The 15,145-nt window shown below is 37.7% G+C and overlaps 1 protein-coding gene across 9 annotated transcripts in view; it reads left to right on the plus strand.

Moving 5' to 3' along the window:
• The window catches only part of LOC103005732 (beta-adrenergic receptor kinase 2), a 203,196-nt gene that overhangs the window by 130,017 nt on the left and 58,034 nt on the right, over positions 1-15,145 (plus strand). For 6 of the 9 annotated variants that reach the window (XR_009005044.1, XM_057526625.1, XM_057526624.1 and 3 more), the window contains 2 exons: positions 4,624-4,697; positions 13,588-13,689. Coding sequence is in view for 8 of the 9 variants with exons in the window: in XM_057526625.1 (XP_057382608.1) it covers positions 4,624-4,697; positions 13,588-13,689 (176 nt within the window). In the remaining variant the exon portion in view is untranslated. Of the gene's footprint in view, positions 1-4,023; positions 4,078-4,623; positions 4,698-13,587; positions 13,690-15,145 lie in introns of those variants that run through there. The other 3 variants (XM_057526630.1, XM_057526627.1, XM_028166169.2) reach the window with 2 other exon arrangements.

Raw genomic sequence — 15,145 nt, forward strand, 5'->3', positions numbered from 1 at the left:
CTTCTATAGTTTTTGGTTGGTATTTGATGCTAAGGAAGAGCTTCCCCTTCTTTCCTTTATTCTTCTCCTCCCTTCTTCCTTCTTTCCCCTTCCCTCCATTGTGGAGTCACAGCCCATCAATCATCCCAGCCAGCACAGTAATTCCCCTCTTTGCCTGTTGATTCAGAGGCACGAGGAGTCCAAAACATTATACATGCTTCTCAGTGAACAAAGCTTCTGGTTGCCAAAATTTGATATTATCAGTCTTCTTAACTCTGCCCTTCTAGTGGTTATGAAGTGGTATCTCAAAGTGATTTAATTTATATTTGCATGATGACCAACGGTATTGAGCCCTTTTAATGTGCTTATTGGCTAGTCATATTTCTTCCTCTGTGAAGTGTTCACATTTTTTGCCCATTCTTTTATTGGGTTGTTTCCTTTTAAAAATTGATTTGTAAGAGGTTTTTTGTTTTTTTTTTAATGTATACATAAACGAGATATAGGCCTTTTTCAAATTTGTTTCTTTTTTTCTTTTCCCATTCGGATATAAGTTTTTTCTAGCATTTGTTGAAAAGACTTCCTTTTCCTAATAAATTGCTTTGCTATCTTTGTAGAAAATAAGTTGAACACATATAAATGTATTTGTGGATCCTCTATTCTGTTTCATGGATTTAGTCTTATGCCAGTACCACACTGTGTTGATTACCATGGCTGTATAATGAGTCTTGAAATTAAGCAGTGTAAGTCCTTGAACTTTTTGCTTCTTTCTCAAGATATTTTGGGTATTCCAGTTTTTTCGTATTTCCATATACATTTTAGAATCAGCTTGTCAGTTTCTTTAAAAAGCCGATGGGGATTATTATTAGGATTGCATTGACTCCTTAGATCAATTTGGGGAGAATTAACATCTGCAATAATGAGTCTTCCAATCCATGAACTGACTATATCTTTCCATTTATTTAGATCTTCTTTAATCTCTTTCAGTCATATTATATAGTTTTCCACTTAGTGGCCTTGTATATCTCTTATTTATTTATTCTTAAGTATTGGTTCTTTTTTGATGTTATTCCAAATGGACTTGTTTCAAAATTCCATCTTAAAACTGTGTGATGTGAGTGTATCTAATGTCATTGATTCTTTTAGCTAATGACCTTGTATTTTATGGTCATTTATGGATCTTCCTAAATTCACTTATATATTCTAGTAGTTATTTTGTAGATAGGATTTGTTATATAGTTAATCACGTTGTCTAGGAATAAAATTGGTTTTAACTCTTTCTTTTCAATTTTAGTAAGTTTTATTTCCTTTTCTTATTGCACTGGCTAAGACCTCACAATATTGAATAGAAGGTGTGAGATTAGGCATTCTGGCCTTTTCTAATCTGAAATGCTTTGTACTTTGTTTATCCCACAGCTCAGAGAGGTCTTATTGACATTCTGTTTTATCATTGATCTCAGCATCATATTTAATTCCTTTATATCGTTTACCATAAATTACAGTTATTTCATTTGTTTACTACTTTGTTGTCTGCCCCTTACACAAACCCATAAGTCTCTTATGGGAAAAACTCTGTCTTCACCAACATATAGCACGGTGACTCTTAGTAGACACTCAGTAAATGCTTTGTCAAATGAGTAAATTTTGGTAGGAACTTTTTGTAGTTATGCAGTCTATCCTCCTTCCCAGTGTTTGAATCTCCTTGGTAAAACCTAGGACAGGTATTATTTCTTACATGATTTTTTTCATATTTTTCTTTCCCTCTTTTTAATTTTTTAGGTGGTTATATTTCAATTTCCTATAGAAACCACGCATATTTAATGCTTTCAAAAGTTCTTAATTGATCTTTTATAAAAGATAATACAGGGCTTCCCTGGTGGCGCGCTGGTTGGGAATCTGCCTGCCAATTCAGGGGACATGGGTTCGAGCCCTGGTCTGGGAGGATCCCACATGCCACGGAGCAACTGGGCCCTTGAGCCACAACTGCTGAGCCTGCGCGTCTGGAGCTTGTGCTCCGCAACAAGAGAGGCCGCGATAGTGAGAGGCCTGCGCACCGCGATGAAGCGTGGCCCCCGCTTGCCGCAACTGGAGAAAGCCCTCGTGCAGAAACGAAGACCCAACACAGCCAGAAATAAATAATAAATAAATAATAAATAAATTTTAAAAAAAGATAATACAATTCTTTCTACTAATTTTTGCAAAATATTTTAGTGGCAAATTGGGATAGTTTGCCTTTCCTGGATGTTACATACACTCGGAAGTTAATCAGTATTCAGGCAGTTTGCAGTGGTTCAAATATAGAAGCAAGGGTAAACACATTCCACAGTTACCTAGTAAGCAGGTGTTGGGTCACTACTTTTTATTCTTTGAAATCTGGAGAAATCGCACCGATGAAGTGAACCAGTTAGGCAAATTATTTCCTTATTTTTGCCCTTTAGCTTTTGTTCTAATCTGAGTAATGCTTCATTTTTTTTTTTTATGTAATTTAAGTCTAATGAAGGTAAATTGCATTCAGCCTGGAACACAATCCAAAAGGCAAAATATCTTTCTTCTGGCTGCTCCATTTTAACAGCTGCTGTGATAGAAAGTAATGCTTCAGTTTATGTACAGACACGAGGAAAATACTGTTTTTTTCCCCCTATACGATGTTCCAAATAATTCTTTGGCTTATCTTACACATTGATGATGGAAATTGCATTAAAGAAGTAGGTAACAACATATTAAGTTGGATGTGTATTCATTCAACTCCCTTTCTTCATCCTCCTCCTTCTTTCTTTCCCCTCCCTTCCAGTTTACAGGTGGAGATTTCAACAGTCCTTCACCGATAATGGAGAGAATAAATAGACATTCAGTAAGATTTAGAGGACCAGGACAACCCTATCAACCAACTTGGCCTAATTGCCTTTTTACTTTATTTAATGAAACACTCCACCCTATATACTGTTTTTTTTTTTTTTCAAGTACCCTTGGAACACTCACCTAGAGGGACCAAGTTTGGGACCAAAACCAAGTTTCAGTAAATTTAAAAGCATTGGAAGTCCTACTGAATGTGTTCTCTGACCACAACAGAATTAAACAGAAATCAATATCCCAAAAATACCTGAAAAAAAAAACCTCCCAAATATCTGGAAATTAAACTACACATTCCTGAATGACTCATGAGCCAAAGAAGAAATGACAAGGGAAATCGGAAATTACTTTGAAATGAATGAGAACAAAAAGTCAACCTTTCTCTTATTTAAAATAAAAATATTAACATGCAAATCAGTAGAGATTCACATCTTCAGTTCTTCCTACTCATCTGCTTCTTGAATTCCCTACTCCCTCCATATGTTGGCCTCGCTGCAGTTTCTTGACAATATGAGCACGGCTGTGCTCCTGCTGGAGCTGTGCGCCCAGCCCCTGTTAGTCTGGTCTTGCCTATTTAACCAAGTAGTCCAAATACCTTTCTTCTAGTTCCACTGAACAAACATTTACTGTTTTCAAAGGTCATGTTCCTGGAAGCATGGAGGGGAATTTATGGGGCAACAACAGACAAGCTCAAGTTATATAACTCTCATGTTAACTTGAATGAAAATCTTGTCAAAGCTGCTTCCTTCCTGTCCTCCCTGGGGAGTTCTGATCTACCTTTGCCCAACATTTTAGACTTTTTGTGAGTCTTTCTTCACTTTTTTTTTTCTGTGACTTCTGTCTCTCCTAACAATCCTTTAATTGTTTGGACCTTCTCATTGCTTTTAACTTTTCGTAGTCTTCCAGTATCTCTGCCCTCAGTCTGGTGTCAGCTTGTCCTCTCCAGCTTCATTCATTCACTGAGGCTTGACTAGGTACGAGGCATTGAGCTGGCCACTGGGTTTGGTACTGGGGTGGGAGACTTGTAAATCAGATAATTAACCAGGGTGAGCACTTTGGCAGAGGCATGTTGGAAGGGCCATGCAAACAAACATTCTTTCAACACATGTTTATTGGCCTCCCACTGTGTAACAGGCACTGTGCAATGGGGGTGGTATCCCGGGCAGAAGGTACTGATTGCTTGAAGATGAGGCGTGGAGTTGTGAAGGAGAAAAGCACCATCTGGGAATGGGTGATCTGCTCTGGCACGAGGTATTTGGTAGGGACTTGGAGGGACTTGAGCTAATAAGTGGTGAGAGAAAAGGCTAGAAAGGTTAGGAAAGTACTTTTTTTTTTCTTAAGGGAGTTTTAGTTCTGTTTCTGTGGGCGTAGCATTTATTAGCTCCATGGTGACTCTTACCAACTTCTGTATTACCTGTATCTCTGATTTCTTTGGTTAATCTTCTACTTGTTCTGGTGACCAGTAGCACTAAGTGGTGGTAACCACTAGCACTGTTAATTGTGCATTTTTTAAAAGTGGGAGGGGGGTTGCGAAGAGAGAAGGAACCTCAAAGCAAGGAACTAGGTGTGTGATCCTCTTACTTTACCTGGATTATTTCCTTTTAGGCATACCTGGATTATTTCCTTTTAGGCATACCTGGATTATTTCCTTTTAGGCATTAAGTAGCCTCTTGAAACCCCCTTTTGTATTTTAAGGGTAGGGGAGGAAGAGGTTGAAACAAATGAATTTGAAAACACCCTGTGAGATAAAATTTACATTCATCGCCCACCCTGAAATTTTTTATTCTTTTTCTTTAGGTTTCTTGCTATTTAAAGATTTTTGTTTGAATGAAATTAATGAAGCTGTACCTCAGGTGAAGTTTTATGAAGAGGTAAGAAGTGACTGTTTTATCAGTGCTTTTATTTCAAAAGCATATTTAAACTGTACTTTGGGAAATATTAAGACTACTAGATATCTTAGAAATTCATCAAAAGTAATTAGTACTATAAGATATAGTTTATTAGAGATGCTGACAACGACTATAAAAATCATATTTTTAAAGCTCTATAGTGTTCTGGAATCAGTGAGGAAGAGTTGGACTAAAATTCCAGAGGAGGAAGAATCATTCAGAGGTGCACTGAGCATTACCAGCCATTTTATTTTCTGCAGAAGCTTGCTGATTCTGGACACAGAAGCCGAGGCAGGGAGCTGCTACTGGGTGAAAGAGAAACTAGCAAAGTTTTATGGTCACACATTACTAGAGTGACAAATTGGAGACTTGGTGGGAAAGGGTAGCCTCAAACCCACAGCTGGTTCTCCCAGCAAGACATTGGGAGGGGATCTGAAGAGGCAGGCCAAGAGCTTCTGGAAGACGCATTGAAACCTCCCACAGCCTTGTGGTATTAAACGGTATTGAAATGTACACCTGTTGTGGCAGGAATCCAAAAACAGAACAGGCAAGAGATGAAAACCCCACTGAAGAGCCATAACCACTTATCACCTGGGGCGGCGGCTGGTCCAGGTGTGGTGGGCAGATGAGAATCCAGCTTTGGCCCCTGGCAGGAGGCTGCTTCTGGAAGACAGAAAAACCAGAAGAGGTTTCTGGATCTGGAGTAAACAGATGAAGCTGGGAATTCCCTGGCGGTCCAGTGGTTAGGACTGCGTGCTCTCACTGCCAAGGGCCTGGGTTCAGTCCCTGGTCAGGGAACTAGGATCCCATAGCCGTGCAGTGCAGACAAACCCTCACCCTCCCATCCCCCAAAAAACCCCCAAAAAACAATAAAAAAATTATAACATCAAACATATTAAAAAAAAAAAAACGATGAAGCTGGAGGAACCCGCAAAACATGATGAGTCCCCTGCTCAAGATACACGCCAAGTTTTGAAGCTCGAGTGGGCCGGGGGCCAAAGAGCTATCCTGATGACTTCTTAAGGGCAGAACTGAATCCAGTGCTGAGGAGACAGAGATCTCATTGAACTCCATGGAGAGCCAGGCCTTAGGAACAGGGACCAACCAGAGGCAGACTGAGTCCTACACAAATGGCAGACCAGACCAGCCCAGCTCAACCCCCTGTTGGGTGATGAACTCCCTCTCTACCTGTGCAGCAGAGAATAAGGGGAGCCCTCTGTCTCTTTTGCAGGTAGAAAATAACAGTATATAGGGACTCTCCAATCTTCACCATACAGTAAAAAATGATTTTCCATCTAAGAAGCAAGATCACGTGACTTATAAACAAGGCAATACAAGCAGACCTGCAGATGAATCAGATATTGGAGTTAGCTGACAAGTACCTGAAAATAACTGTAAATAATATGTTCCAGACAATAGAGGAAAAGATGGACAAAATAATTAGATGGAGGAATAGAGAGTTTCAGCATAATTTGAATGTATTGTGGAAAACCAAACAGATATTCTAGAACATAAAGTATTTGAAATTAGAACCTAGTGGTTAGAACCAGTAGCAGATTGTCACAATGTGAGACATGATTAATGAATAGGGAAGCAGGTCAGAAGGTCGTCTCAAACCGAAATACAGAGAAAAAAGAATAAAAAAAAGAAATAAGGGCGTTAGAGACATGTGAGGCATGCCTAAAAGGTCTAACACATGTAAAGTTGGACTCCCAGAAAGGAAGAGAGAGAATGGGAAAGAAGCAGTATTTGAGAATATAGTACTAAGAATATTACAAAATGATGAAAGTCAGCAGCTTACAGATTCAAAAAACTTAGCAGGATGAGTACAGAGGAAACATATCTTTGCACATCAGTATAAGACTGTGGAAACCTGTGACAGAAAATTTTAAAAGCAACCAGAGGTTAGAAAAAGGCACCTCATTTTTAAAGGGGCAGTAATATGAATGAAACGACTGTGACATATTAAAATAAATGATTAAGAAAAAAGAAAGACAGACAATGAAATGTCCATCTTTAAAGTAATGAGAGAAAAAAGCTGCCAACCTAGAATTCTTTCCTCAGCCAAAACTTCCTTCAAAAATGAAGGTGAAGTAAAGATATTTTCAGACGAAAACTGAGAGAATTTGTCAGTAGTGGAACTGCATTACCATAACTAGTAAAGGGAGCTACTGTAAGCAGAAGGGAAATTACCGCAGATGGAAATGCAGGAAGGAATGAAAGACATCATAAAGGGTAAATGTGTATGTGAAATATACGAATGTTGACCATACAAAACTATAATATGTTTTTAGAGTTTAAGGTGTGTGTAAAACTAAAATGTATGAGAGTAGCACAAAAGGCAGGAGAGGGGTTAATAAAGTTAAAATATTTTAAGATTCTAGGATTATTGGGGATAGTAAAAATAATAATTTGCATTGACTTGTAAAGGATGCATATTGTAATCTCTACGGTAACTTTTAAAAGAATAAAATGTGTATGTTAAAAGAGAGGAGATATGGAATAAAACAACATTGTATTAATCCAAAAAAAAAAAAAAAGAATAAAAGGTGGACATAAAGTAGGAGGTCAAATTGAAAATAAAGAGTAAGGTGGTAACTATAAATTCATCTATATAAATATTGATGATTACATTTAATATAAATGGACTAAATACTCCCAGTAAAAGACCAAGTTTGTCAGACTGGATAAATAACCAAAACCATGTTATATACTGCTTACAAGTGAGATGCTTTATTTATGTATTTTAAGATAATTTTATTTTTTGATTAACCTATAGTTGCTGTACAATATTATATAAGTTACAGGTGTACAGTATAGTGATTCAATTTTTTTTTTAAATTTTTAAAGAAGTGATATACTTTAAACAGAAGTATGGAAGAGGATATGTAATATACACACTAAATGAAGCAAAGCTGGTATAGCTATACTAATATCAGACAAAGTACATGGCAATGCTACTTTGAGATGAAGAGAGATTATTTCATAATGATTGAGGAGTCAGCATCTGTATCTTATAAATAACAGAACTTTAAAATATTTAAAGCAAAAATTGGCAGGAAGATCCAAAACAAAATAATTCTACAACCCTAGTGGGATACCCACATACTTCAAGAGCTTGTAGAACAAACAGGCAAAAAATTAGTAAGGATATAGAAGATCTTAATAAAGTGATGAATAAACTTGACCTAATTGACCCAGCAAAAACAGAGTTTTGCATTCTTTAAACTACATATGAAACATTTACCAAAATAGATCATATGCTGGACCCTAAAGAAAACTTTCTACAAATTTCAAGACTGAAATTGTTCAGAGTATGTTCTCTGACCACAGTGGACTTAAGCTCAAATTTAATAACAGTGTTAAGTAAGAAATCCTTAGCTGCCTGGAAACAAATAACTTCTAAATAATTTATGGGTCAAAGAGGAAATTAAAATTGAAATTAGAGAATATATTAATTGAAATATATTTAAGAAATGACATATGCTAATATTATTAGCATGATCTGTCTTTACCCTAAAACATTTGAAATGGTCCAAAGGAAGCATGGCATAATTAGGGCTGATATTAGTAATCTTTGTATCTTTGAAAATTGGAAGAATGTTCCCTTTTTTCCTGGTTTATTGATATACATGAAAATGGCATTTTTCTACATTTTTAAAATTATATTAATGTATTTCCAGGAAGAATGATCAAATGATGATGCACATTTAGCATCATGTGAAAAAAAAGTAAGCTAAATCCAAAAGGATTCCACTGAGTATGAAGTGACTTTATTATTTCAGTCTGAATCAGGCATTTTATCTGGACGAGACTCACAGCTTGATGTGTCAAAAATTTTTTTTCTTTCCTGTGTTCTTAAAAGCTTCACCTCTCCAATTTCAGCATGTACTCAGCTGCTTTGTCAAATAGAAAGCAATCTCCTTTAGTAGATGAAACAGATGGGCAACCTACATAGTTATTTCTTAAGCACTTCTGGCCAGTATGGTGGTGACTACTGCTGATGTGTTTCCATTTGAACTTTAGGCATCGGAGTTTCTCTTCGTTGGCTTGTTCTGCAGCTCTTCTCTCCTCTCTCCTGGCCTGGTGTGATGGCTCTGGCCTATCAGGTTATCCCCTTGGAGGAAAATGCTTCAGGGCTCCTCAGCAACTTGCTTTGTGTTCTTTAATTGACAATACCATCCACCTTGGAGTTTCAAATACAGTTGTGTAAGTCAGTACAGCCTCCAAGATTGAAGTTATCAGTAATTCTGACTCCTTGGTTTCACCAGCCTAGTGGATTCTTTAATTTCTAGTTTTATGATCCTGATCCCTAGAAAACTCTGTTGTCAGATATCTTGCAATGTGTATGTTGTCCATTGTATTTCCATTTTTCTGTGTCCGCAGACTTTTAGTGGTTACCCATTTTCCTGTGGTCTAAAGTCCTAATTGCTTCTTCCAACACTCACATATCTCTGCGTTAGTTATCGCTTACCTTTCCCTCTTTATCTTTCACTACCTTCTCACGTAGACCTTCCAGTAACCAATATTACCTGAACCCACCGAGCCCAATTCTTCTTTTTATTACTTTCCTTATGTCCTTCCCCAAGCCTAGGATGCTGTTTCCCCTTCTCGGCTTGTGGAAAGCCTTGCTTCGTTTAAGGCCAAGGTCAGTTTCTGTATTCTCCAGTGAAGCCTGTCTGTACAGTCATCCCAGTCTTCCGTGACTGCTTTGCTTCTCTGATTCTTACACTGTCTGTCGCCTGTAATGCCCATGGAGTACTTAATATATGCTTGCTGCTGGGGTGTGTGTGTCATCAGTATTTTCACTTGACCATTGTTTGACTCCTAGACAGCAGGCCCAGCTAGGATCTAGGTGCAGCTGTGCCCCTCTCACTTGCTGTGGGATATGGTGCTGGTCATTGAGCAAACCCTGAAGCATCTACCTTGTGTCAGACCCAGAGCTTACAAATGTGAACCAAGACACTGTCCTGTACTTGAGCTCATAGAATGGGGACTTAATATTTGAGCATCTCTTACTTTTTCTATGAAATGAGGTTAGTAATCATCTCCTGCTATTTCACAGGCTAATTGAGAGTCTGAAAGGGGATGCCAGATGGACAGTTGCTTTCTAAACTGTAATATCTATAATATGCTGATTAGGTATATGCTGTAACACGGTGGTAAAGAGTTCCAGCTCTAAACTGAGAACATCTGGATTTGGATTTGGACACTGGTAGTGACTAGCTGCCTGAAGCTGGGCAAGGAGTCTTGCTTCACTCTATCTGGGTTTCCTCAGCTAAAAATTAGGGTGATAGCAGTGTCTGTCCTTAGGGTTGTCATGTGTGTATGCAACACACCAGAACAGCACCTGACACGTAGCTAATGCTCGGTGTGTTGGTTTATACACTTCCTTGTTCCAGTTAGATTTAGAGGCAGCTTATAAAAATATTTATATTACACCTAGATTTAATGATAAATCATGGAAAACAGAAAATATAAGATCAGAGGTAAAGTTACTATGCAGACTTTTCTTCACTCATGCAACCAGTATTTATCAAACACTAATGCTGGGAAGCATTGTTTGGATGAACAAGATGGACAAAGTCTGTGCTCTCTTTGAGCTCCTATTTTTGTTGAAACAGACAATAAACCAGTAATAAATGAATAGGAAATATATCAGGAAATGATAACTGCTATGCAGTGATTCAAAACAGACTCACAACTCAATGTGATGTATTGTGATTTGGTGGCCACTTTAAATTGCTGGGTCAAAGACTGACTTCTGAGGAGGTGCATTTTAGTGGAGTAATTTCAGATATTGTGTTTATCCTTTGTGGCTTTCACTTAGTTTCTTGAATCTGTCAATTTATATGTTTCACCAAATCTGGTAAAATTTGGGCCATTATAAAACATTATTTCTACCCCAGTCTCTTTTTTTTCCTCTCTCTAGAATTCCAATCTTAAGTATGTTTGATCTTTCGATGTTATCCTAGATATCACTGATTCCCTGTTCCATTTTTCCCCCCCAATGTTTTTTCTTTCTTTTCTTCAGATTAGATAATTTTTATGGAGCTGTCTTCAAATTCATTGATTCTTTTGCCAACTCTAGCCTGTTATTATGTCCATCCATTGAATTTTTTTTCAGATAAGATTTCCATGTGGTTATTTTCTTAGTTACTATTTTTCTGCTGCTATTTCCTATCTTCTTATTCATTACATGCATATTTTCTGTACATCTTTTAGTATAGTTTTAACGACTCCTTTAAAATCCTTGTCTGATAATTCCATCAGAATCATCTTGGATTGGTCTTCACTGATGGTCTGTTCTCTTACGTGTGAGCTACATTTCTCTGTTTCTTCATAGATAGAGTAATTTTAGATTGTATCTTGTCCATTGATATTGTAGATACTCTAAAAACTCTGCTTCTCCAAAGGGTATTGATTTTTTTTGTCTCAGCAGTTAATTTGGCTTACTCAGACTTGATGCTCTGTCTTCTCATACAGTGGGTAGCAACTGAATCTTGTTCAGTTCTTTTAACCTTAGCTGGACTGCTTTGGGTCTGTCATGCTCACATGTCATTATGGGGTCCAGCAGAGATTTTGAGAGTTTGTACGTAAAATTTTGGAGCTCTGCTCTGGCTCTTCATTTTCAGGAGTATCCTCTCTTACTTTCCAGCTTCTGTTTGATGCCCCTTTTCCATTATCTGTGTACTTCTGGTCACTCTCCAGTGGTCCAGTGTAGTTGGGTTTTATATATGTCCAGAATTGTTGTTAGAGTTTAGTTCACTGTTACCTGAAGGAGGGCCCTGGTTTGTGATATATTTTGAATATAAAGCCAACATGACTGGCTGATGAATTGGATGTAGGGGATGGTGGGGACAGGGGTGTGAGCAAAAGAGCAGAATCAATGATGATTATTCCATTTTTTTGGCTACATGTTCAGCTGTGAGCTTTGTGACCACCAAAGCAGAAAGGGAGGACTACACGGTTAGTGAATGTTCATCGTTGATGGCGAAGCTTCTGTTCTGCTGTAGTAGAGACTTTTCACCTTGAACTCGGGCCTCTGCCTGCTCAGGTTCCCTGAACAACCTGATTGACAGAATTAGGGGTGGCATTTGCTCTGCACATCAGGACATCCTGTCTAGAGCCAATTGATACTTGACTGCATGTTCTTTAATTAGTGGTCTTACTGATAATAGAAAGTGAATTACAGCCAGGGATGCTTTAGGCTGTTTCTTTGCCTACTAAGAATTAACCTTTTCTGTTGTTCCAATTGGAGTTTATGAGATACGAGGCACTTACTAAAGCCAGAATTGTGGTTCAGAGCATCATTTGTGCCAATTTTCTGTATTGTCAGATTATTACAGTTCATAGAAAACTCCCATAGAATCAGCATTTGCTTAACCAGGTGTCAGCTTGCTTTATAGGTCCCCAGAACATAGACTTAGGTTTCATTACACTTGTTTTCAAGGATAGTGATTCCATGAAGGTTTAGTTTTCCTAGAGTTTGTATGTTTAGGCAGAAACGTTTGCCTTTGGTTCACTAACAGTCCACCTGTTCTATCCTAGCATTCTAGCATTAATTTCTGGACCTTACTAAAACAAAACATCAAAAGAAATCTACCAAACTAGAGTCCTTTGTTTGTTTTCTGACTCTGCCTCAGATTTCTGTGTCTGGCTTCTGTTTCCTTGCAGCTACCATACTTGCATCTGGCATGGTGTTTGAACCTTTAGACATGTTCTCCTGAATTAACCTTGGATGATTAAGCCCCAGGTCCTTTGGTTATGCCAACATTGCTGAGTTGCTCCTTCATTAAAAAAGTGTTTTCCTTCTGGAGAAAAATATAATTTGAAAAGATACATGCACCCCAGTATTCATAGCAGCACTATTTACAGTAGCCAAGATATGGAAGCAACCTAAATGTCCATCGACAGATGAATGGATTAAGAAGATGTGGTGTGTGTGTGTGTGTGTGTGTGTGTATATACACACACACACACACACACACACACACACACAATGGAATATTACTCAGCCATACAAAAGAATGAAATAATGCCATTTGCAGCAACATGGGTGGACCTAGAGGTTATCATAGTAAGTGAAGTAAGCCAGACAGAGAAAGACAAATATATGATATTGCTTATATGTGGAATCTAAAAAAATGATACAAATGAGCTTATTTACAAAACAGAAATAGACTCATAGACATAGAAAACAAACTTATGGTTACCAAAAGATGGGGGGGGAGGGATCAATTAGCAGTTTGGGGTTAAAATATACACACTACTCTATATAAAACAGATAACCAACAAGGACCTACTGTATAGCACAGGGAACTATACTCAATACCTTATAATAACCTATAATGGAAGAGAATGTAAAAAAAAGAATATATGTGTGTGTGTGTGTGTGTGTATGTGTGTGTGTGTGTGTATATATATATATATATATATATATATATATATATACAGTGAGGGGTGAGGGGAGTGAGAACGAGCCCCATCATAACTCTTAGAACTGGATTACAGACAAATTTAAATTATTTGTGCTTTGGAAAGGAGAATTGGCAAGGATGAATGGTCCATGGCTGGTGCATCGTAAGTTAATTGTAACCATGGCAGTATTTGTTTCCTAATATTGTGTTTCTAAATTTAAGCGACAAGGTTCATCATAGGAAAAAATCCATTCATATGTTCCAAGTTGAATTTAAATTATTCCAACTTCATTATTACAACATTAGAAGTAGTTGTTTCCTGTGGAATGGCCGATTCAAGTAATTTGCTTGATCTCATGTGGAAGTGGTTTCTGCCAAGACTAGTAATATCCTTCAATAAAGGAAGTTTCTAGGAAGACAATACCTAACAACGGTAACTTTTAACCATCCAGATAAAAGAATATGAAAAGCTTGAGAATGAGGAAGATCGCCTTTGTAGAAGTCGACAAATTTATGATACTTACATCATGAAGGAGCTGCTGTCTTGTTCACATGTAAGTATCTCTTTTTGTTTTATTACTTTAGTATGGGTAGATATGAGACAGCCTTCAAACATTTCCAGAATGAAAGTTAAAGTAGGAGGAAGAGGTTTAAAAATTAAATGATATTCATCCAGGATGGAACCCATTTCTTCGGTTTTTGTCATTTGTTTCCTGATAATACTGATCCGGTATCTGTTGCTCCATATACTCTTGGTACGTTTCCAAAAGTGGATACTTTCACTGCAAACATTGATAAAATGGCTAATGCAGATCAATGGAAGAAAAAGCCAACCTCAATTCTAGACTTTCTAAAGGAAATTAAGCTTTATTCTTTTTCATTTAGCTGTCCTTTAACATTTAGGCTAATCATATATTGATCAATAAAAATCTTAAATGCTTTCTTTGAATTAGTAAGGAGGATTGTAATTATTATGTTAATGTAATTCATTAATAGTTGAAGGATGGTTGAAACCATTTTTTTTCCTTGTATTGATAAATCAGAGAAACAATCTAATTCAGTCATTAGGATAAACTAGGTTCCTAGGCAATTATTCCACCAGGAGTGAGTGGAATAATTCATAATGAAAATTTACCATGTAATCTCTCTACATGAAGACTGTTTTCCAAAGGAGTATCCTCAGAGCCCTGGGCTGCTGTGTCCAGTGCAGTAGCCACTAGCCACACGTGGGTATTTAAATTAATTAAAACGAAATGGAATTAAAAGTTTAATTCCTCATGAGCCACATTTCAAGGGCTCAATACCCACGTGTGGCTGGTAACCCGCGTCAGCCCAGGTTCACCGCACTTCCAGCATCGCAGAGAGCCTGACTGGACAGCACTGCTCACGACAGTGATATATGTTCATGCTTCTGTGTTTACTGTGTTGTCTACAGTGCTCACTGAACTTCTGAGCTAGAGTTAATCGTAATGCTCTGTGTGCCTTGCTACCGTGCTGGGGAATGGTTGAACCTTGGTAAATGCCAGGTGTTCACTGTGAAAGCCTCTGTAAACATAGTTTTCGTATAGGTCAACAATTTAGAGGGTTTTTAGCAGTGTGATATGCTTTTTAAGCTCTTCTTCTTGTGCATTGCTGCAGACGTAATTTGAAGTTTTGGGGGAGGACAGAGTGCGTAATTTTTGTCAGTGTGAGTTTCATTCTTTTAGAACCAATTCCTCTCCCCTGTGGTTACAGCAAGACTTTCCTTACCCTAGAGTCTTTTCAACACTGTGATATAGCTTTGCAGTCCTGACGTTTAATTCTTAGGTATATTTTCATGCATTCACTTTCTCTCATATAATAGAAATTTTACATTTTTAGGACCCCAGTATCAGCCAGTTGAGGGATGATGCATTTAGTAAGGTGATAATACGATTCCTTACACCTTTTTTTAATCGAAGTCATCTTGATCTCCTGTGGGATTAGATATGTCAGTTGGATGCCGCCGTGCTCAGCATCCTTCTCGACATG

The sequence above is a fragment of the Balaenoptera acutorostrata genome, chromosome 13, assembly GCF_949987535.1.
Source record: "Balaenoptera acutorostrata chromosome 13, mBalAcu1.1, whole genome shotgun sequence".
Lineage (NCBI taxonomy): Eukaryota > Metazoa > Chordata > Mammalia > Artiodactyla > Balaenopteridae > Balaenoptera > Balaenoptera acutorostrata.